The 24,538-nt window shown below is 38.3% G+C and overlaps 1 protein-coding gene and 4 non-coding genes across 5 annotated transcripts; all 5 read left to right on the top strand.

Moving 5' to 3' along the window:
• Positions 1 to 1,306: 1,306 nt before the first annotated feature.
• Positions 1,307 to 1,379, top strand: trnar-ccg (transfer RNA arginine (anticodon CCG)). The gene has a single exon. It is a non-coding gene; the product is annotated as a tRNA-Arg (tRNA).
• A 1,016-nt stretch (positions 1,380 to 2,395) lies between these two features.
• Positions 2,396 to 2,468, top strand: trnar-ccg (transfer RNA arginine (anticodon CCG)). Its single transcript has one exon. It is a non-coding gene; the product is annotated as a tRNA-Arg (tRNA).
• Positions 2,469 to 3,284: 816 nt separating this feature from the next.
• trnar-ccg (transfer RNA arginine (anticodon CCG)) lies at positions 3,285 to 3,357 on the top strand. The gene has a single exon. It is a non-coding gene; the product is annotated as a tRNA-Arg (tRNA).
• A 1,218-nt stretch (positions 3,358 to 4,575) lies between these two features.
• trnar-ccg (transfer RNA arginine (anticodon CCG)) lies at positions 4,576 to 4,648 on the top strand. Its single transcript has one exon. It is a non-coding gene; the product is annotated as a tRNA-Arg (tRNA).
• A 746-nt stretch (positions 4,649 to 5,394) lies between these two features.
• Positions 5,395 to 15,204, top strand: LOC134317308 (UPF0450 protein C17orf58 homolog). The gene is made up of 5 exons (XM_062998123.1): positions 5,395 to 5,464; positions 8,063 to 8,620; positions 13,452 to 13,538; positions 13,954 to 14,145; positions 14,486 to 15,204. Exons 1-5 carry the CDS (start codon positions 5,395 to 5,397, stop codon positions 14,671 to 14,673), a joined length of 1,095 nt encoding a protein of 364 aa, XP_062854193.1. The 3' UTR covers positions 14,674 to 15,204.
• Positions 15,205 to 24,538: the final 9,334 nt, after the last annotated feature.

The following is a 24,538-nucleotide window of genomic DNA, read 5'->3' as shown; positions in this document are numbered from 1 at the left end:
TTAGGTACACCTACATACCTTCATTAATAAAAATATAAGCAAAACCACCCACACAAATGAACTTTGTGGATTACTGACTGCAACCTATCTATTGCTCTCTACATGTTGCTATTTCTATACGTTGTCCACCCATTTACTCTCTTTCATAGGAAAACAAAATTAAAGCATACAGAATAAGACATTTTAACCGAAATTAAATGTAAAATGTAAAAAATTAATTTAAATTAAACAAGATGTTTAATGTTTTAAAAAGAGTTTTAAATAAGAAACAGATAGGCAGATAGCAGATAGGCCAGTCTTTTATCTCACCCCATGACCCAGTAGCCTAATATAATTTATAATATGCCACAGGTTTTACATTAAAAAAAGGGGGCTGGGCAGCAGATAAGCTAATCTAACACCTCAATTCATGGCTCAGTGGCCTAATGGATAAGCCCCCATTTATCATTTACATTTTTGGTATTTATTAGATGTTTTTATCTATAGCGACTTTATATGGTTGGGGTCAGGACCTAGAAATCATTGTTGCAAAAGCCTTAATTAAAAGTCACACACTATTGCTGGAGAGAAAAACACATGGGAACAAAGGCAACGTGTTAAACTACTTACATACCTAAGGCAAGTTATGAACCCAGGATGCCCAGGTTCAGGAACACAACCTGAACAGAACATAAATCCGTTACTTCTTATAAACAGTAACTGGAAGTGGTGTTTGATATATATCTCAAATAAATTATTTGTGTTTTAAATGATTAAAAACACTACATAGATCACTACTTTTTAGATAAAGTCTCAGTTTGTTGACAAACTTGTTTCTGTTCGGTCAAATGTGGCTCCACATAAAAAAGCTACACCATGATTGGTCAAATTTTGGAAATTTTGGAAGCTTTCAGCATAGTGATTGGCGTGCTGTGATTGAGCAGGCTCCTACATACCTATGCTGTCCTGTCAGATGTGGAAAATTTTGGACTTCTGAGAGGATTTTTTTTCGAATGTTGGAGAAATTAATTCAATTGGTTCAACATTGTCCAATATTTCCAAAATTTTGCCAGAGATGAAGCGGCAACACGGAGCTGGGGATTGTTGGTTCAAGTCTTATCTGGGTTAATCAATGTTGACTTATGACTGTATAAATACACTTTCACCAAGCAACTCAGTAGATACACCTGATTTGATTTTAAGGTTGGTACAAGGGCATGTTTACAACTCAGCTGTCTGGGGTTGGAAATTGCGCTGAATAACATGTCACAGATTTTAAATAATAAAATCTGGGCAGCAGATAAGCCAGTCTAACACCTGAGTTCATGGCCCAGTGGCCTAATGGATAAGGCATCAGCCTCCGGAGCTGGAGATTGTGGGTTCGAGTCCCATCTGGGTCGTTTAATGTTGACATATTAAGTTTATGAACTTTCACCAAGCACATTATAGATACACCTACATGGCTTCACTGATAAATATGTAAACCAAACCAAACTGACCATGGATGGGACACCAGAATTCCTAAAGAAAAACCCAAATGGACACAAAGGCCACTTGTCAAGCTCCTCATATACCAGAGGCAGGTTTTGAACCCATGTTCCCAGGTCTATGGAGCTGTGCAATCTTACATTATCCATTATTCCAGCCTCATTAGATCACTGTTAGATGCAATGCTAGACACAAGGCAGGAACACATCCTGGACAGAACATAAATTCATCACTCCTTTTAAACAGTAACTGGAAGTGGTGTCTGCTTCAAAATTCTCCATATCAAACAGGTAATGAGGTAAAAATGTATATTCAATACTTGCTGAAAATTAACATTCAAACCTACACAGTCATGTTTGTGATTTAGTCACTTTAAAGCAAAGCACGTTTTGTAATGTGGTGTTTCTGTTGTATTACACATGTATATTCAGCTTATATTAGTTTATTATACATAATACACATGATGTAGGACCAGAATACAAACTTCAGAGTTACCAACTAATGCAAGATACTGATGCTTCAACAACGAGGTAAATTTCTGTAATGTCCAGTAGGGGACAGTGACTGACCACTATTTATTCAGTAGTTAGCTGGGTGTGTAATAAATGAATGAACTCCTACTGACTGCTGATTGAAGTAAACAGGGCTAAAATGTGTGCTAATGTGTTACTCTTATGTTGGGATTACTTAAGATTTAGGATAGAATTAAGATTTCAAGACTTTCATAGGAAAACAAAGACATTTTATACAAATTAAATAAAGTAAAAGAAAAAATGTTTAATGTTTCAAATAATGAACTTCACATATTTCTGCACATATTGATCAAAAAATGTTGATTTAAACATTTAAAATTTAGTTATCTAGGGTTGGAGATTGCGCTTCATAATATGCCAGAGGTCTGGGCAGGAGATTAACCAGCTGATTTCATGGCCCAGTGGCCTAATGGATAAGGCATCAGCCTCCGGAGCTGGGGATTGTGGGTTCGAGTCCCATCTGGGTCGTTTAATGTTAACATTAAGTTTAAGAGTACATAAATACACACTCATCAAGCAACTCATTAGGTACACCTATGCAACTTGATAAATACGTAAACCAACCATAAGGATGAACTTTGTGGATTACTGACTGGAACCTATCTATTGCTCTCTACATGTTGCAATTTCTATACTTTGTCAATCTAACCAAGTCAATCTAACTCCTGAATTGCTGACCCAGTGGCCTAATGGATAAGGTATCAGGTATGGATAAGGTACTTAATTAAAACTCACACACTAGCAAGTTGGGACACAAGAATTCCTGAAGAAAAACCCCACATAGACACAAAGGCAACTTGTCAAACTTCTTGAACCCAGGTTCCCAGAAGCTGTGCAATCCTACATTATCCATTATTTCCACCTCACTGGATCACTGCTACAGGCAGCGCTAGCCGCGGGGCAGGAACACATCCTGGACAGAACATAAATTCACCACTCCTTATAAACAGTGACTGAAAGTGGTGTTTGTTTCAAAATCCATATCAAGATGGTATTAATCAGAGCTCTTTCATATCTAATACTTGTTGCAAATGAACATTCAGACCTACAAAGTGATGTTTGTGATTAAGATTTAGTCACTTTAAACCAAAGCATGTTTTTAATGACAAGATGTTTGGTGTTTTAAATAATCAACTTAACAGTTTCTTGCATATATAGATCCAAAAAATGTTGATACACGGGCATGTTTACAACTCATCTGTCTGGGATCAGAGATTGAGCCTCATAATATGCCACAGGATTTAAATAAGAAACTGGTCTGGCCAGTCTAGCACCCACATTCATGACCCAGTGGCCTAATGGATAAGGCATCAGCCTCCGGAGCTGGGGATTGTGGGTTCGAGTCCCATCTGGGTCGTTCAATGTTGGCTTCTTTAGTCAATGAGGGTATAAATACTGTCACCAAGCAACTCATTAGGTACACCTATGTAGCTTTATTGATACATACAGTATGTCATCCATACAGATGAACTTTGTGGATTATTGATTGTAGTCCATCTGTTGCTCTCTATGTGCTGCCTCCCCACACCTCATTTACATTTGTGGCATTTAGAAGATACTTTTATTCAAAGCAAGTGATTCTGGTGCAATCACTTGTAATCTCACGGTTGGACTACTGCAACTCCCTTCTGGCAGGAGCGCCCATGTCCACTATTAAACCCTTGCAGCTCATTCAAAATGCAGAAGCCCGTCTGGTTTTTAACCAGCCCAAACACTGCCACATCACCCCACTGCTGCGTTCTCTTCACTGGCTTCCTGTAGCTGCACGCATTCAGTTTAAAACACTAACGCTCGCCTACAAAGCCAAAAATGGACCAGCCCCAAGCTACCTTCGTGGTCTAATCAAACCCCGCTCTGTACCACGCAACCTCCGAGCCACCAGTCTCGCTCGACTTGAGCCTCCATCCAGGACTAAAGGAAGACAAGCATCAAGGCTCTTCTCTGTTCTAGCGCCCAAGTGGTGGAATGAACTTCCTCTGTCTGTCCGAACATCTGAGTCTCTTGCTGTCTTTAAAAAGCGATTAAAAACCAACCTTTTTACTAAACACTTAAGCTGACTTGTACTTATTTACTAACATCTTGTTCCATCCTTTTCCATTTCCAAAAAAAAACAAAACACTTTGGTTCTAACAGGTTTTAGCAGATTTGTGTTCTTCGACTGTTGTTTACCTAAACTTGAGAAATGAAATGTTCACTTTGGAAGCACTTCTGTAAGTCGCTCTGGATAAGAGCGTCTGCTAAATGCTGAAAATGAAAATGTAAATGTAAAGCAACTTACAATGTACAGTACACATGTTCTTAATATGGTTGGTGTCAGGAGACACCAGTATTCCTGAAAAAAAAACCCCACACAGACATAAAGGCAACATGTCAAACTCCCCATATCCCAGAGGCCTATATACATGTGCGATTCTACATTATCCATTACTTTGACCTCACTGGATCACTGTTAGATGCAACACTCAATGCATGGCAGCAGCACATCCTGAACAAGACATTCAATCAGTAGTCAGACAGATGTGTGGTGAATGACAGGTCTGGACCACAGATAGGCCAGTCTAGCACCTGTACTGAGGACCCAGTGGCCTAATGGATAAGGCATCAGCCTCCGGAGCTGGAAATTGTGGGTTCGAGTCCCATCTGGGTTGTTTAACGTTGACCTCTCATAAGTATGTGTATAAATACACTTTGAAGCAGAGATGTCCCTGAAAAAGATCTGTTTACATAATAGGACCCCTCAGCACCAATTGTACTCCCACAGATGTGGGTTTGTACCTGACTATTTGTATTTATACTGACTGTCAACATATGTAGTGTGTGTGTGTGTGTTCATTCCTAAGAGAGAGAGAGAGATGTAATGTAATAATCCATTATAAAGGACTTCTAAGTACAATCATTGTTACAGTCAAAAAACGTTTTTTTACACAAAACAATTAATGAAGAATAATTAAGCACTGATTAGGATAAAGAAGCTACCCAATTAAGAAAATTACTGAAAAAAGTTGTAAGTAAATACAATTTAAAGGAAGATTTAAAAAATGTTTTAAAATTACTGTAGTAATTACACATATGGTGTAGTTCTTCTTTAAATGTACTATAGATTATATAGTGTTCTAGGAGTAAAAGAGCAGCTCTCTGAAGCAGACTCTGAAGATCAGTTGCTTTTCACCTAACCCTAACCATAACCATAACTCAATTTAAAATGAATGATCTCTCTCTCTCTCTTTCCCTCTCTCGCTCTTTCTGTTTGAATGACAAACCCACATGGGTAAACTGGTCCTCCCTCCATCACGCCCCTTTACTACAAAATTTTAGGCTGGGGATAAAACCCAGCACTCTGCAGGACAGCGTCTCTAATAAACCCTCTGTCTCTCAGGCTGGAGTTACTCTTAACATGTTGGGTATTTTGCTTCTTTTCTCTGTGACTCTCATCTTCTCTGATGCTGAAGAGCATGCTGTTAATGGTAAGTAAAATAAATACAAATTTTCTCAACCCAATACAGGTTTATGCATCTGATTTCACATTAACAATTACCAATTTTAATAAAAGAACTTAGATTAAGATTTCACAGACTTGTACAGCTGAAGTTTACTTAATTGTAATGGACTTGTATGTCATGGCAATATGTTATGTTTTTTAAAGGACAGTTCATCCAGGTTATCCTTTATTATTTTAATTTTATGATAAAAGTGTTATGCATCATCAAATTTCTTGCTAATTTGATGCCACATTAAATGTTAAATATGTGGCAGTTTTGAGAAAGTAGGCTTTTAACAATTTAATCAGATCTTAAGGACCAGCACTGTGTCTTTCAGAGTACATTCATAATATTTAAACACTGGTGTAAACAACATAAAAGCACTTAGGGGTACTTTATCAGTCAAGACATGTTTGGTGTTTGATATTACTGTGTATTTGTATTTATGGTCAAACTGTTCTTTGAAGCAGCACTGTTAATAAGAAACAAAACTTGATTTTATACTTAAAAACTAAAAATACTGCACGGATTTGTCTAAATAGAAAGGTTGTTAATGGGAACATGTGAATCACACCATTTAAACACCAGGTGCGATATTTTTATTTAGTAACAATTAAAGTGTAGGGTATCACATTACATAATAACAAGTAGTATAAATTAAGTCCTTCTATATTAAGGGCCTCTTAGGTGCTAATGTTTAGCGTAAAATGAAGAAAAATGAAGTGTATTTTTTATAGTGATAAAAATATCTGTTTTTACATGACCAAATGGTTTGTTATTAAACATCACTTAGTGTGAAATTAATACCAAAGGTGTTAACTTGACAGTGTTGCTTTGTAGCATGTGGGCAGTGGAAACTCAATGGTTCTGTGTTAGTGGCCAAAAGGCTGTGGGTTTAAATTGCTTTCTGTGTGTGTGTACCACAGACATCACCTTCAACATGGTCTTTTTTTCTGAAAATGAACTAAAAATGACTGCAAACCTATAATTTTGACATCTCTTAATAATTTTTTTTAAAAGTCCATGATGCCAAAACAAAATCAATAATCATAAAACCTAGAACACACTACATGATTTAAAGCTTGTTTTTCCAGTTGCAGCTAATTTTGGAGAGGTGTCCAAAGCTAGTAAAACTCTAAGCATGCACAGGCAACCAATTTTCTAAAACAGTTCCTCCAGGCACTGATATGATCAACAATCAGTCATAAATTGTGCACTATCCAATGACTAGCTGCAAGCAAGTCATCATTAAAAATGGGTATCAGTTTCAAAACTACCGGAAGGCCATGTGAAGGAGAGGATTTGTGCTACTGCTACTTTCAAGCTTGTAGGTCAAAAATATAATAATATCCATCAATGATGATGCTACTAATTTAAACATTCTTTGCTATTTGTAGCAACACAGTGGCACAGCAGGTACTGGGTGGGTGCTGCATAACAAGATGAGTTCTGGGGGACCTGCTTGATCATTGCCTCTGGTCATGTTCTGTAAAGAATGTGGTTTGTTAGAAGACACCTTAATAATAGACACCTTTCATGGGGAGTTTGCATGTTCTTCCCTTGCCTACATGGGTTTCCTTCAGTCTAAAGACATGTAAGCAAGATGAACTGGAAATGCAAAAATGCCCGTGATGGTGTTTGACACTGAACTTGAACTGATGAGTCATGCGTAACATGTAACTATTTGTCCAGTCATGAATGTAACCAAAGTGTAAATAATGACATTAAAATCCTAATTTAAAAAAATCATCGGGGATAAAAGGAAGATTTACCAAAGGTTTAGTTTATTGCAAGCAAAAATGGGTCGCGTCTTACCACTTTGTGCCAAACTTCAAGTGACCAAAAGAGTCACTGTTCAATGCATGACATTTTTACGAGTGCATCACAGACAGACTGAAAGTGAGTGGAAATGTTTGTTGTGTTTAGATGAGTTCACATTTCAGCTTTTTTTTTGGCTAGAACAAATGACAAGTTCTCCATGCCTATGACAAAAGGACCATCCAGATCAGCAAAAAGTGCAAAAGCCAACATGGACTGGGTATTTGTGAAGGTAACATTTACAGAGAGGCGTCTCCTGGGATTTTAGAGACACATGCTGCCATCAAGGCAATGGCTTTTCCAGTGAAGTCCATGTTTATTTAGGCAAGACAAGGCCAGGCATCATTCTGTACATGTTACTATAGCATGGCTTCATAGACAAAGAGTGTGTGTGTTTGAATGGTCTGCCTGCAGTCCAAAACTTTTTCTTTTTAAAATTGTATGGTGCATCATGAAAAGGCAAACCAAACAACCACAGACTGCTGAATTACTGTATCAAGAAAGGATGGGCAAAAACTACCAATTGCAAAAGAGCAGCAATGAGTGCATCAATCCGCAGTTCCTAAATGTATCAGAGAGGTAAAACTGCCTCTACCAACTTTTTAAAAATTTGTTTCCGGTATTAAATTATAAATTTGTTTATATTTACAAAATACAATTCCGTTGGACAGTAAAACATGTCAGCACAGAGAAACATGTTCACATTGTTGTCCACGGTAAGCACACATTATAAAAGTTGTTTCTCAAATGTTTGTTCATTTTCAGAGCTGTACTCATTAATTGGTTCTCCACAAAGTGGCATGTCTGACTCTACCAACAACCAAACCAGGAACAAAGACCCTCTACCAACCAATGAGCTGGTTAATCAAGATAAAAAATCTGCAGATCCCAAGTTTCTACCATTGCCTGCCGGTCTATGGCCAAAACACACTGACCCTTTGGCTTCTAATCCTCGCCCAGGAAAGGGCAAGAAGGGCTCAAGGGACGAACGGCTTCCTGTTGAACACAATGATGAAAAGATACGCAATAAAGTCATTCCAGCTATTGGGACTGGAGTAGTAAATCATACACAGCCACATAAATCTACTCCTGAAGTGCAATCAAATAACCCTCCAACCAGCCTTTCTGATATCTATCAGAACTCCAGATCACGCAATCGGCAACAAGTGTCATCATCCAACTCACACAGAGAAAGTGGAAATGGAAGGATGGATCCAGAAGAGAACAGGCCGGGCAAATGGAGCCTGAATAACAGTCGCCCATTCAGCACCAACAACCGAAGATCTTCCAGTCTGCTCTTCCACTTCGACATCCTCAAGAAAGGTATGTGAATATTCTTCCGTCTTTAAAAGTCTTAAAAGCACCCTACCTTTCTTTGCTCACTAATATATTTAAGAATATTGCTTACGCATATACAGTACACTGATCAGCCATAACATTAAAACCACCTCCTTGTTTCTACACTCACTGTCCATTTTATCAGCTCCACTTACCATATAGAAGCACTTTGTAGTTCTACAATTACTGACTGTAGTCCATCTGTTTCTCTACATACTTTTTTAGCCTTCTTTCACCCTGTTCTTCAATGGTCAGGACCCCCACAGGACCACCACAGAGCAGGTATTATTTAGGTGGTGGATGATTCTCAGCCCTGCAGTGACACTGACATGGTGGTGGTGTGTTAGTGTGTTGTGCTGGTATGAAAGGATCAGACAAAGCGGCGCTGCTGGAGTTTTTAAATACCATGTCCACTCACTGTCCACTCTATTAGACACTCCTACCTAGCTGGTCCACCTTGTAGATGTAAAGTCAGAGACGATCGCTCATCTATTGATGCTGTTTGAGTTGGTCATCTTCTAGACCTTCATCAGTGGTCACAGGACGCTGCCCACGGGGCGCCACTGGCTGGATATTTTTGGTTGGTGGACTATTCTCATTCCAGCAGTGACAGTGAGGTGTTTAAAAACTCCAGCAGCGCTGCTGTGTCTGATCCACTCATACCAGCACAACACCACCCAAATAATATCTACTCTGTGATGGTCTTGTGGGGGTCCTGACCATTGAAGAACAGCATGAAAGTGGGCTAACAAAGCATGCAGAGAAACAGATGGACTACAGTCAGTAATTGTAGAACTGCAAAGTGCTTCTATACGGTAAGTGGAGCTGATAAAATGGACAGTGAGTGTAAAAACAAGGAGGTGGTTTTAATGTTATGGCTGATTGGTGTATGTGAGATTATTGCTCACCAATATATGTGCAATGACATACATACAAATTCAAATAAAGACCTCTAACATGCAAGGAAGAACATATTATTATCATCGGATTCTTCCACCACTCGTGCCTTTAATGTGTGAGTCAATGCAAGTAAACACATTTAACTGTGCTGTATATGATCAGGTCTAGGGAACTTCATTTGACAGTTTAAAATAAATTTATTTTTGTCTTTTAAAACCCACATACATGAAGCTACACCTGCCGCAACATGGCACATAAAAAGCCACTTTTTGTGAACCTAAATGTCCTGATTTATTGGAATATATGTTTCCTATATTAGTACAGGCATAAAAAGCTTACACATAATATGGTCCATTTCTGATTTTGAACATACATTTCTGTTTATCAGGGTGAATTAAAAAATTTTTTTTACAGTATTGTGTTTTTTCTCTATAAACTTAATATCACTAGTACTGCAATTTGTAACTAAAACGTTACATACCACAGATTTAATGTGTGCACCAAAGCGAGTAGTAACACTGCTCCATGCAGCACAGAATCAAAAATGGGATTAGAGTCTGCTTTACGATTTTAAATCCTATCATGAAGAGGAAATATGAGTGTTCATGTTGGAGAGAGTCAAAGATCGAGATCTCCAAGGGCGGATGGTTATTGTAATTATTCTCCCTCAAGCCGCAAATTGCTGCTTAGCTTGGTCACACTGAATGAGGCCTTTGTGCTGAAAATCTTTCAGCCATAAGATTAGTGGAAAAAAAAGAATGTGAAATATGCCTAAGTGAAATAGGCTATGATGCTCTGATTAAAGTGTAAGAGGGAGTGGATATCAGAGAGATACCCTGCACTGTCCCACGCCAGCTGGAATGAACCACTTTGGCTAGGATAATGGCATGCCTGTGACAGCTTGGTCGGTGGAATTAAGCTCAGTGGTTTTCAAAGTGCCACTCACAGTGACTTAACATTCATCATGAAGTGTCACTTTAAAAGACTCCCTCAATTATCCATCCCTTCAGAATGATTTAAATTGGACTGAAATAACTCTAAATCTGGACTAAAATCATTTTCTGTAAGTCTGTAATTACTGTTTTAAATACTATTTAAAGAAAGAATTCAGTGTTTCTTTAGCTTATTATCTACGTATTTACATCAGATAAGAACTTAAACATGTTGTACTGAGTACTGTACAGTATTAAGAAAACAATAAATTAGAAAAAAAAACCTTTTTATTTAATACTTGCACATTGTGGAAGCCTAAGGGTCACTGTTGATCTCTGATCACTGTTGAGATGATCCTAAGTATGCGTGGTAGAGGTGGGCTTCTAGGTCAGTACCCAAAAGATCGCACCATTCTGTAAACATAACATTGTTTACAAGTGAATAAAACAACATTTATGTCAGTAGCATTAAACCTACAGTGTATCACAAAAGTGAGTACACCCCTCACATTTCTGCAAATATTTCATTATATCTTTTCATGGGACAACACTATAGACATGAAACTTGGATATAACTTAGAGTAGTCAGTGTACAGCTTGTATAGCAGTGTAGATTTACTGTCTTCTGAAAATAACTCAACACACAGCCATTAATGTCTAAATAGCTGGCAACATAAGTGAGTACACCCCACAGTGAACATGTCCAAATTGTGCCCAAATGTGTCGTTGTCCCTCCCTGGTGTCATGAGTCAAGGTCCCAGGTGTAAATGGGGAGCAGGGCTGTTAAATTTGGTGTTTTGGGTACAATTCTCTCATACTGGCCACTGGATATTCAACATGGCACCTCATGGCAAAGAACTCTCTGAGGATGTGAGAAATAGAATTGTTGCTCTCCACAAAGATGGCCTGGGCTATAAGAAGATTGCTAACACCCTGAAACTGAGCTACAGCATGGTGGCCAAGGTCATACAGCGGTTTTCCAGGACAGGTTCCACTCGGAACAGGCTTCGCCAGGGTCGACCAAAGAAGTTGAGTCCACGTGTTCGGCGTCATATCCAGAGGTTGGCTTTAAAAAATAGACACATGAGTGCTGCCAGCATTGCTGCAGAGGTTGAAGACGTGGGAGGTCAGCCTGTCAGTGCTCAGACCATACGCCGCACACTGCATCAACTCGGTCTGCATGGTCGTCATCCCAGAAGGAAGCTGACGCACAAGAAAGCCCGCAAACAGTTTGCTGAAGACAAGCAGTCCAAGAACATGGATTACTGGAATGCCCTGTGGTCTGACGAGACCAAGATAAACTTGTTTGGCTCAGATGGTGTCCAGCATGTGTGGCGGCGCCCTGGTGAGAAGTACCAAGACAACTGTATCTTGCCTACAGTCAAGCATGGTGGTGGTAGCATCATGGTCTTGGGCTGCATGAGTGTTGCTGGCACTGGGGAGCTGCGGTTCATTGAGGGAAACATGAATTCCAACATGTACTGTGACATTCTGAAACAGAGCATGATCCCCTCCCTTCGAAAACTGTCATCATGGAGGAGTGGAAGAGGATTCCAGTAGCAACCTGTGCAGCTCTGGTGAATTCCATGCCCAGGAGGGTTAAGGCAGTGCTGGATAATAATGGTGGTCACACAAAATATTGACACTTTGGGCACAATTTGGACATGTTCACTGTGGGGTGTACTCACTTATGTTGCCAGCCATTTAGACATTAATGGCTGTGTGTTGAGTTATTTTCAGAAGACAGTAAATCTACACTGCTATACAAGTTGTACACTGACTACTCTAAGTTATATCCAAGTTTTATTTCTATAGTGTTGTCCCATGAAAAGATATAATAAAATATTTGCAGAAATGTGAGGGGTGTACTCACTTTTGTGATACACTGTATATACAGTTGATCTAATTCATCATAAAAATAGAACACTACATGTCTAAAAGTATGTGGACCACTGAGCATGAGCTTGTTTAACATTCATTTATTTCAAAATCAAGGGCAGTAACATAGAATAATGTGGAGTCTAATGAAAAATAGAGTTCATTATGTAAAATATTTTGCTTAATTAATGAATTAATTAATCTCATAACAATTTATCCAGCTATTTAAGGCACATGCCCATATGTAATTACTAGGATGTTCTCTTATGACTGAAAAGTGAGTATTTTTTACAAACAGCTTTTTTTGCTTCAGTTTTGACTCAAGAACATTCATTAATATATGTCATAACAACATTATATTATATAATATACGTATATATAATATATAGTAAAACATACATTTACTGATATAAAATAACCCAAAAACTAATAATGAACCATTACAAACAAGTAGGTTTTTAATCTGGATTAAAAAAACACCATTAGAAATTATGTTATGTAATTTAATACACAATTTCAGGGTTTATTGGTTATAAGATTTATATATAAGATTATATAGAAGATTTTTTACTGGATACCCTGCAAGTAATACTAAGATCCTGCATTGGATCAGTAAACCACACAGGTACAATTAAGTGTTGAGTTAACAGGACTGTTACTGTTAATGTAAACCAGGGAAAATAAGAACTAGAAGGGTGTCTTTATAGCAGTGGTTCCTAACTAGCAGGGCCTAATGTGCAACCAAAGTGACCATAAGCTGGTCTTGTGGAGTGCACACATACATTACTATGTAGTAACATAGTAAAGGATCAAACAGAGCTGCATCTTTATGTGTCAAGGGCAATAAATGATCACACACAGTCATTAACATAGACTATGTATTAATATAATAACACTAGGTGATAATAAGCCTAAAGTATTAAACAGAGGCTTGATGTCTCAAGGGCAACAAATGCCTAACAGGACACAAGTTGCTCACTTGTCTAAAATGGCCCAGGTATGGAACCTCTGCTCTAAAGTCATCTACGATTGAAAAAAATTTTAATGCTTCAGTAGTTTAACTTTTTTTTTTTTAAAGTTTATCACCTTGCATCTTTTGCCTGCAGAATCTGATTTCAGCCATGATGCTGTGTGTCTGAGTGAATGCAGAAAGGAAAAGGATGAGACGGAGCATTTCTGCTACAGTGAATTCGGTAAGAAGCTGCTTTTGGTCAAACACAATAAATGCTATCAACATTTATATCTGTTACTGTATATTTTATGATACATACCATGCTTAATGTGGTTTCTTAGATCTAGTTTGTTAATTGACTAAGGGACAGTGGTAGCTCAGCGGTTAATGTACTAAACCAGTAATCATGAGGTTGCTGGTTTAAGCCCCACTATCACCTACATTGCCATTGTTGGGCCCCTGAGCAAGGCCCTTAACCCTCAATTGCTTGAAAGACTTTCTAGAAGGGTGGAGACTGTTATAGCCACAAAGAAGGGGCCCTTAACTTTATATTAATGCACATGGTTAATGCACAAGTTTATGGTCAGGTGTTTGCATACTTTTGGCAGCATAATGTGTATAACTACACAATCACTGACTGATTTTTTCCATTTTAGCCATCAATGGGATTGTTCACGATATTGATATCATCAGGCGAGGCATCAGGCTGGTCACCTTGCTGGTGAGCAGTGATGGTTTCTACAAGATGAGCCGACTCTATGTTACTCCAGACACATTTTTCTTCAAGGTGAACCTCCTAGTGCTGGACACCTTCAAATGTAGCAAGCCTTGTCCTGATCTCAAACTAGGTGAGTGGTGAGGATTTCTCACTTTTTGTAAGCGATATACTGTTTAATGCACTGTCCAATTAGCGGATGTTTTTTAAATTTATTTTTACTTTATAATAACTGGTAAAGCTACTGTCAGAACTAAAGCCTGGATCTGTGCCTGCCTATGGTCTACACCTGCCTGGCAGTCTTAGTGAGGAAGGCGTGTACCTGTCAGTCCTAGTATAAGGCACATTGCTTTTGTAGAAGTCAGACTCAATGAAAAATGCATGTCACTGCACATGTCAGTCCCAATGAAGAGGCGTGGCGTCTGTGCATGTCAGTCATAGTTAACTGATTGGTATAACATTTTGTTTTCCAGGTAGCAGATACATAGTAATGGGTCAGATCTACCATAGAAGACGGCATCTTCCCGCCAATCTTCTAGCACTTGTCGGGGGCTCACTAAAACCAGGCGACGGTGTGCTTCGCAGCAGCAACTACGTCAAGCGTTACAACAAGAGAAGGCACCAGAAAGCCCAAGAGGCCATGCGTTCAAGGTGCAGGTGAAGAGTTTATTGACACCTGCTGCGCAGGAGGACTAACTGCTGCCTTATGTAAATATAAAAGAACAAACTCGTAAATATGCAGTATTATTGGAGGACAGACAAGCGGATAAAGACGCCTTTGTTCACCCTGCCGAAGCATCTGAGTGTCCTAGATCAATCAAATCCAAGTGGGGATATTTTGCTTGCTGCTGTACAATGCTTGCCTTTCTGCTGGTCCTTCTTCATCGACTACAGGGATATCTGCTAAATTCCAGCCAACTGCAGAGAACCTGATTCATGTCTGGAACATGAGCCAAGAAATATTTTTCTCATACTGTATATATACTTTCAAATCATTATCATTCAGATTTTTAAAAAATGCGAGGACAAGTGCTGTTACTTAGCAACCCACGGTCAACTGATTGATAAATTGTCATTACATTTAAAGGCTCAGTGAGGCTGCTTTTCAACCGATCAGGTTGCATGGTTGAAACTACCAGTTGTATGATGCCCAATATAGTGCACTTTCTTTTACATAATATTATATTGTACTTGTGTCCACACAACATTAAATTAACATCATTAAAATATTAAAATAATTCCATTATGCATTTTTTTTTTTACAATATGTTGTTTCAAACAGTCTCCTTTCAGTTATTCAGTTCACACCACTAGAGCTTAATGGTAATAAGACTGTGCTTGAGTCATTGACCACAACACAGAGCTCTAGAGTCCAGTTTCTTATCAGGATGCAGGAAATGTGCTGTTATGCCTAAAAGAATGAAGGAATGATTAAAAAACAAACTAAAGACACGCTTTACTTATGGCGAGTTATTTTTTTTGGAATGATTACTCTGTGAGAGCAAGACTGCGGTAAGAAAAGTCCGATGTGTGTTGGGCTTTAATCGGGTAGTTATCTGATCCTAGCCACACCTGGTTACATCAAAAAGGGTGGTTCTGTTTAGGGTCTTGTTAGCAAAAACATGGGCCAGGGCCTTGGGGAACAGACACTCCAGGAGCTGTAATGGAACGCAACCTGTGATGTATGTTTGCTCATGCGCACACACAGAGACACACACATACACAGTGAGCTTTTGGCTTGAGCTCAAAGGAAGCGTGTGAGGGCAGGAGAAGGGGCTGAGGTATAAGGAAAGATGGGAGAGGTGCTGGCAAAAAATAAGAGAAGCCTTATAGACATGCAAGGTAAAACAGAGAGTGTATATATGATCTTGGTCTTGAAAGAAGGATTCAAAGTGGTAAAAAAAACATAAATGTTCCCCTCACCCTGCATGTAACCATGATGAATGTGTAGCCTCTTTAGTTTTGCACAAGCCCAGTACAGCTAGCAAGTATAATAAAAGCTTAAAGCTACCAGGTTCGTACCTAGCAAGCATGCCTAAATCATCACACACCCTTTAAAATGTTGTTAAGTTATATAAGTAGCAGCAACAATTGTGAATCGAAAATTTAGAATCTTTGGTAAGCTAAGAATGCATAAATGTGACAATCTTGCTGGTGACCAATTTAGTGCCACTGCAACCAGTAAGCTGAGTACAAATTTCTGACAGAGTCAGATTAAGTGTTCCAACAACACACTCTAAAACCTACCTTTTAATAGTAAGGTTAAAACAAATGTCTGTCTGTATGTATGATTACTAACACAAGCCGAAATACTTTGACTGGTTGTTCACAGATTCCCTAACAGTGATTTAAAGAGTCAAATTTACAGATGCTCAGATGGCGCAGCGGTAAAACACGCTAGCACACCAGAGCTGACATTTCAAACCCGTCGGTTTGATGCTCAGCTCTGCCATACGGCTAGGCTGGGCGGGGACAGAGTAGGGACCTCATAACTGATGCAATTACGACCTCTGCCTCTGCTGGCTGGTTGATGGCGCCTGCACAGAGTCAAGGAATAATGCGTTGATCAGGGTGTGTCTCTCCATATACAAAGCTGATATGAACTCGCCTCGTGCAGGTGAAAACATGCAGTCGGCTACTGCACACGTGTCGGAGGGGGCATTTGACAGTCTCGCTCTCCTCAATCAGAAGTGAATATCAGCATCAGTAAAGACGAAGCGTAATGCAATTGGGTAATTGGATACGACTAGATTGGGAGGAAAATTGGGGAAAATGCAAAAAAAAAAGTCAAATTTACCACACAGGCTAGTAAAAATATATTAATTTTACTGAGGTAAAAGGAACTCCAAGTCGGCCTGTTTTTTTTTTGTCTGTTTTTATACACAACGCTTACACAGCTCAGAACATTTCTGACCAGTAAACAGTACATTTCTTAAATCTTAAGTCCTAAGTAAGAGAGTCGAATGAAAGTAATCTGATATAGATATCAAATAAATCTGGCCAAGATTTCTTTGGCTTCATCTCATACAGAACATTAGATTTTTAGTTTCAGTGCAAAGCTACAAAGCAATTCTGGCTCACCAACTCCATTTGGATAAAGGATAATGGTGTGTAAAGGATATTAATTTTATTTTTGGTAAACGTTCAGGGGGTAACTTTTGTCTTTTTCCAATTAAATAAAAAATGTTGCTGTTTGCCTGTCTTGTTTTACTAAGTCCAGAAAGTTCAGCAAGGGTTTTTGGAACTTAAATTAATGTCATCTGGGGAAAAAAAAAAACATTGCTTTCATTCTATACACCGATCCTACTAATAAAGCACTACAAGGTCAGTTTAACAATCATAATAACAATCAAGCTCATTCCAGCCTGATACGGTCTAGTGCAGTCATATCCGCTCCTTGGTTCCCAGGCAGAAATGGACAGGAAGCATCGGCCTGGTCCCGAATACATCCCAAGGACATGTAGTATACTATGTGAAGTTTAGAAACTACTATTTAATAACCTATTTGCACTTATGTGGTGTGTGTGTGGGGTGTATTGGGACTTAGCCGGGGACTCATCGCAGCAGGGGGACATTCCAAATGAACAGTGGCGGTGAGGGCTGGAAGAAATTATTCAAGCTTCTTCCTGTGTGACAGAAACAAACCCGAGGGCCACGTAAACATGTTAGAGATCATCACGCTTCTTTACTGTAGTCTCATTTTAAATAAACACCTGACTAGTGCAGTCTGTTTGTCCTGATAATGTAACTCTGTTTTTTGTTTAATCAAAAACTCATATTGATACAAACAAAAGTCAAATAAATGTATATGGGCACAGAGAAGTCATGAGCTTCTGACCCTCAAACACTACCAATTGTGTTAGTGTGGACGCCCGGCCAGACTGGTGGCTCTGCTGAGATTTAAACTAAGATGTAAGCCGCTCAGGTGGCGCAGCGGTAAAGTACTCTAGCGCACCAGAGTTGGGGTTTCGAATACATCGTATCGAATCTCAGCTCTGCCTTTCCGACTGGGCTGGGCGGCAGCATGAACAACGATTGGCTGTTGTTCAGGGTTACAGGGTAAGAAAGTCGGATCATAGATCCTCATAACTGGGGGGTGGAATTGGGGGAAAAACTAATTAAATAAACTGAGATGTAAGTTTGAACATATTGCAGTGGTGTGCTAGTACTCACATGATATTTTACTGATATTTGAACTTATAAATCATCTTCACAGATTCACAGAAGTTAAAAACTAAATTTATCTCATAATGATCGCATTTAATACTAACCTACCTAAGAAGGATTCTACTCATCATGCTGTTTTAGATCACTGTGAGTATTACACTGAATAAAAGAAAAATTAGAGAGAAGATAAAAGGTTATAGCCAAGCAAACTCAGCCCAAAGGTAACAAGACCATCTTTAAAGAGCTTGTTGTGTCTGTGACCATGGTTGCAAGAAGTTTAGGGCTCATTGATTACCCAAGATTGTGCAGACAGATTGTTTGAATGTGTGAGAACAAACAAACAAAAAACTTTACACATCCAATTAGATAATCAAGCCACAAGGCACAACAAGGACAACACAAAAGCCTAGATCTGACAAAATACATGTTGGGAAACCACAGTTCTTCTGGGAGAATGTGCTTTGTTCAAGCTCAAATTAGAGCTTTTTGTTAAATCAAACTAGCTCTACAGGTGAAAAAAGATTTTATGGAGGAGACTCAGTAATGTTTTGGGGTTGCTTTACTGCCTCAGAGAAAGGGTGCTTTGAATCTCTGCAGAGCACAAAAGGGTCAAGATACGCAGGCATTTTGGACCAGATTGTGCAGCCCAGGGTAAAAAAATCTGTGTCCCAGCTGCAGGTCATGGGTCTTCCATCAGGTTAATCAGGGACAGTGGTAGCCTAGTGGGTAGAGCTTTGGGCTATCAACCAGAAGATTGGGGGTTCAAATCCTGTTGGGTCCTTGAGCAAGGCCCTTAGCTGGGATATGCGAAGAACTTCATTGTACTGTACACACCTGTATACGTATTTATGACAAATAAAGGATATCTCTATCTCTCTATAACTCACAACACACGTTAAAACCGTACAAATAAGAAAAAGAACATAACATTAAAGCATTCTGAAGTGCCATGCTGTGAATCCTGAATCTTATTGAACCTTTTTAGAATGAGCAAAGACACCACAACTCAGCCTTGAGAAAGCTGAAACAGTTAAAAAACTACAAGCAGAGAAGTAAGTCACAGTAAGTGCTTAACTGCAGTCATTGTTTTTAAAGGCTGTATTTGAAAATATTAATATTGCAGTTCAAGCCATTTTCACTTATTATTTAAAATACATTCAGGCATAAATGAAATTGAAGCTTCTGTCTTGTTTAACATGAAATAACAAATAGTAGCTACACTACACTTCGGAAGGATACCAATCTATTTGGCCATAATTATCAGATCCTGTTCAGACAGACAAGTGATTTTTAGACACACAAACATCCAGTTAGAACTAAAACTACAAAATATAAAATTTTCCATAAAAACATTGAAGATACTAATCCTAGCATAGTGTAAAAATATGTTGACGAACACTAACCATGTAATGCTGCACTTACCTAGAAATAAAGAATAGCAGAACCAGCACATGACCTGTAGATTGTCAGACTTCTGATGAATACTTATAGATATGCAGTTGTGCAGCAGTTAAAATGTTATATGCTACACATCTGCATAGGCTTTTTTATTTAACAAAATGGGCAGTGGTGGCTAAGCAGTTACAGTTAAGGTTTCAAATCTTACCACCACCAAGCTGTCACTGTTGGGCCATTGAACACCTCTCAGTTGTTTCCTGTCTTAATTGTAAGTCTTTTCGAATGACAATTGTTTCATCATCAAATGACACAAACAATATCATATACAAATTTGACTTACCATAACGAACATACAAGTAAGATGACAGAATTCCAGAATTTTGCAGCATGGATCACAAATCTTCACTGCTGAAACATGACACAACAATATCATAACTGTATTTTTACCCAACTGTGGATTGAAGGTGTTATTTAACAGTAACATTTTGATCAGTCTCACATGCACACACACACAAACATGCCTGTAAACACTACTGAACTACCAATGGCTCTACAAGAAATACAAGAGTAATTTAATGTCCAAATCATCAATTTATTATCAAGAATCAAACGTCCTATACAGTACAAAAAGATCTCCTGGTCATTACAATCTATTAAAAAACTAGCACTTTTCCATCCTGCTTTTCTGTTGCTTTTCTTCGACATAGTATAAAGAGTCCAAGAGTCATGATAAATTACCTATACAGAATACTAGACAAGTAATTTAGTTTGTTTTTCTTAACAAAACATCCGTCTGCCCCCTCAATTACACCCACAATATGCAGCATTTTAATGGGTCATTTAACTCAAATGTTAAAGCTTACTCAACAGACACAAAGAACTGTGACAGAGAAACAGTCTAATGTCTTTTTAATGTTAGACTAACAACAGACATAAAGCAAAAATGTGCATGTGAAAGTTGTAAATAAAGATTGAAAGATACAGCAGTATGGAGTTACTTTAAAAGAATAAGAGTAACATTTTGAGACAGCTGTGAAAACAGCAGCCTGCTCTGTATCTTTATTAATCACATAGAACCTTAATCATTCTTCAAATTCTTTTTGTCTTGAGGAGAGGTTTAAGTATGTGAAACTCCAATAAGCAACACAAAATACATCTGATTTGTCAAACTTCATTTTCAAAAGTAAGGGATATAAAAATAAAGTATTTAAAGTAAGAGACTCAAGTCTTAGGAAGTATTACTATGGTAATAATGCAAATATGTGATGTCTGTGGGGTGGACAAAATCTTGGCACATGATTATGTCACATAGTTCAAATGCAACTTAATATTTGGCCCTGCAATAACTATAATAACAAGAACATGTGTGAATGGTACATTAAAAGCACCAATTATTTAAAAAAATATTGGAAAAAATAACACACCATAATGGACCTTTCAGATCAGTGAGGGATAATTTAAGAAACCATTGCTTGTCCTAATGCTCTTCTGAGATCATTACATTGAGGTCTTATTCACCCTTTATGAACTTTCACTGATCCAGTTGCCTTAGCTCATCATCAACATCAATGAATTGAATTCAAAATATCAAGGTAGTTAAAATAGACAATTTATATTAAAAATATTATAAATACATAAATATATTCTTGTCCATGGCATTTATTAGTAAAGATCTACAGACCCATTTTCCACTGACAAGGTGCTGGTGCAAAACCAACAAGCTTTCGAATTGAGTGCATTTTAACAATTATGACATCAAATAAAGAACTATTCACTCAGTAATAATGATGCTTTAGTATCATTTAAATCATGCAGCTTTTAGGCAGAGGATTTATCACATCAGCCAATAGATATTTTGAATAAAACTGCACAAAGTAATTTTTTTAAACTGTTTTGTACTGCATGCAACACTGGTTTAAACCACAAACAAAAACTGACAACGGACTCCCATTCCTACCACAAAGGATCAAAGATAAATGTCTGAAGTACTCAATATATTTTCACCACTATAAGTTTGTTTGTTTATTTGAATTTAACGTCATGTTTTACACTCTTCGGTTACATTCATGAACAGTAGTTACTCGTTACACAAGATTCATCAATTCACATTATTATATCGAGCACAGTCATGGACAACTTTACATCTCCAATTCACCTCACAGGGAGAACATGCAAACTCCACACATAAAGGACCTGGACCAGTTCACCTGGGGATCGAACCCAGGACCTTCTTGCTGTGAGGCGACAGTGCTACCCACTCAGCCACCGTGCCGCCCTTCATCACTTTAAGTGGAAACACTTTTCTTCTGCACCACTCAGAACCCCTTTTAAAACAAATTTCTGTTTTACTGCAAGGTCATGGCACAGAAATGTATCATGCCTTTCACACAATAGTGAAATAGCCACTGCAAAAAACCCTTTTCTTAAAAAAAGGGATCCTGATGTTAGTGCATAGCTATCAAACTAACGCACAACAATACATTTTTAATAGGGCTGTCAGGTTGTTTGTGTCTATGGTTAACAGAAATAGAAATATACTGCAGTAAAACAGCATTTAATGGCTAAAATGCAGTGTTGCTATTTTTACTCCAATTTGTCAATGCATCTGGTTTCTTGTGCTATAAGTGGCTAGTAGTTTTTAACCATGTGACAATTAGACAGTAAACAAAACCATTTAAATAACCTCAACAACCACTGGAATACAGCGAATGAAATAACTCACTTTACCACACCCCCATTTGGATCGAATTTTTAGTCCTGATCGCTGCCAAAATCTCAACAGCTATATTATAATATTCTGTCCTAATACACAAGTCACAATTAAACAGTCAGTCTTTAGTGTAAGCTGCCATAGCACGTATTACAGGACAGACATCATGTGTGCCAACTAATGACCAGCTCCTGGCAACAGAACCTACAGCATTGCCTTTTTCTGGTAAATCAGTTGAATATATTGTATGTGTGAGCACATATCCTTCACTTCCCAAAAACAGGCCATTATATGGATTGGCTCTATGTGTCATTAAATTATGAAGGGTATGAGGTCTTGCGATTGAATGGTTATCTGTCCAGAGAATATTGTGAAATTTGATGTATTTTCTCCTAGTATATTCCCACAGATTCTTGCAGAGAGCACGAGCACATATAGAGAACCATGTTACATTCTGTATTCCTCCTCTGCTCTGGCCAGCACCTCATCTAGTAACAGGAGTCTCTGTGGCAATAAGATGATTTCCTACCTAGAACACCCAGTAGAATCGCTGAGACATGATGTCCAAAATTGGGTCTCGACAGTAAAAGACCAATTGCTCCTGTCCAGAGAGCATTTTTAAAAATATTTTTTCTGCATTTTCCCCATTGCTGTGGCCTGTGAACTTCACCATTCCAAAACCTTACTTTTTTTCTTTTGAGCGATTCAGAAGTGAACTTTTCTGTGTATTTTGGATCACTGTCCTGCTGCATAACCCAACTGCACTTAAGCTTTAGGTCATGAATTGACGGGTGGACATTCTTCATCATAATTCATGGTTCTATCAATGATGACAAGTTATCCAGGACCTGCAGAAGCAAAGCAGCCCCAGACCGTCACATTACCACCACCACATCAGGCTGCTGGTATGATGTTCTTATGGCAAAATGCAGTGTTAGCTGGTACCCACATCTTCCAAAAAGTTCCACCTTTGTCTCATCAGTCCACAGAATATTATCCTAAAAGTAAGGCAAGTGAGGTCTGCAGTTCTGAATCGTCTGTATGAATTGTCAATGCGTTCTTGGAACAATGGAATTGTGGTACGGCAGCCACTCCAAGGAATGTTCACCACTGTTCCAAGTTTTCTCCATTTGTAGATAATGGCTCTCACTGTGGTTCCCTGAAATCCCAGAGCCTTAGCAATGGCTTTCTGTAACCCCTTCAAGACTACATGTATTTAAGTCACTTAAAAACTTGGCATCATGTACTGCTTTTTGATACCTTCTAGCCTGTGTCACAGAGTGGTTTTATTTGAGTAATCTTTGACAAATGAATTCGGTTAACTTGCTGATTTTGTAGCTAAGGGGGCAATTCCACAAAGAGCCAGGTAGGACAACACAGCAGTTTTCTTTCAGTAAATAAACAGCATTTTGTGTTTACCTGGGTTATCTTTGCTGTTATTAAAGCTTTCAATTACTTTACACACACTAATCTTATTGCAATGGTGAACCAGTTAACAAATTAATTTGCTCATGATTATGAAATAACAGGATACCCCCCAATCCCCTAGTTCTTGCTTTGACCAGCTAAAACCAGCATTATTTTAATGCTGTAACTAAGCCAATTAATGACAATTTTAGTGGTTGATGATTTGAGATTACGTAGTGGCACCTTGTCAGTGTAAAAAGGGTTATTAGAGACCAACTTTTATAACTGCTTAACATTATTGCAATGTTCAGATTGCAGCGAGCTGAACATATTGTATGGGTTAGGGGATTATGTAGATCATTAAATGACATAAATGTATAAATAAATCAAGCTGTAATTGAACTCATTTTAAATAATAGCTACAATTTGGACTGATAGTCAATTAAACCCTTTCGTTTTTGTAACAGAAAGCTTATTCTTTCATAAGTGCCAGCTAACTGGTCCGTCTTTCCCATTTTGCCTTCAAAATGGTCCAGTCTTGATCCTGAGTCACTAGTCACTCTTCCTGTAAGAGCAGGAGCGCCAGCATGGTGCATCAATAATGGCATCAGGCATGTAGCTGGACCTCAGGCGGGGAAACCAGCTTCCGTGTTACAGAGTTAGCAAAGTGCTTATGGGTAATGTAGTTTAAGAGGCTGTAGACTGTAGTCTGTTTTTATGAGACCTACAGAATGCAGAGAGAAGAAACAAGTAGATTTTATCTCATGGCTTGTTCATTTTTATTAATAGCTTTTTTTTTTAATAGGAGTAAGAAAAAAAGAAAGAAAAACAAAACATGCTGATG

Source organism: Trichomycterus rosablanca, chromosome 6 (assembly GCF_030014385.1).
Source record: "Trichomycterus rosablanca isolate fTriRos1 chromosome 6, fTriRos1.hap1, whole genome shotgun sequence".
Taxonomy (NCBI): domain Eukaryota; kingdom Metazoa; phylum Chordata; class Actinopteri; order Siluriformes; family Trichomycteridae; genus Trichomycterus; species Trichomycterus rosablanca.
Note: the sequence above shows the minus strand (reverse complement) of the source record. Positions and strands in the feature narration are given on the sequence as shown.

Coding starts and splice junctions, on each gene's coding strand:
- LOC134317308 (XM_062998123.1), top strand. CDS start 5,395: ATGTTGGGTATTTTGCTTCTTTTCTCTGTGACTCTCATCTTCTCTGAT. Junction 13,539..13,953: donor TTTCTGCTACAGTGAATTCG/GTAAGAAGCTGC, acceptor TTTCCATTTTAG/CCATCAATGGGATTGTTCAC. Junction 14,146..14,485: donor TTGTCCTGATCTCAAACTAG/GTGAGTGGTGAG, acceptor TTTGTTTTCCAG/GTAGCAGATACATAGTAATG.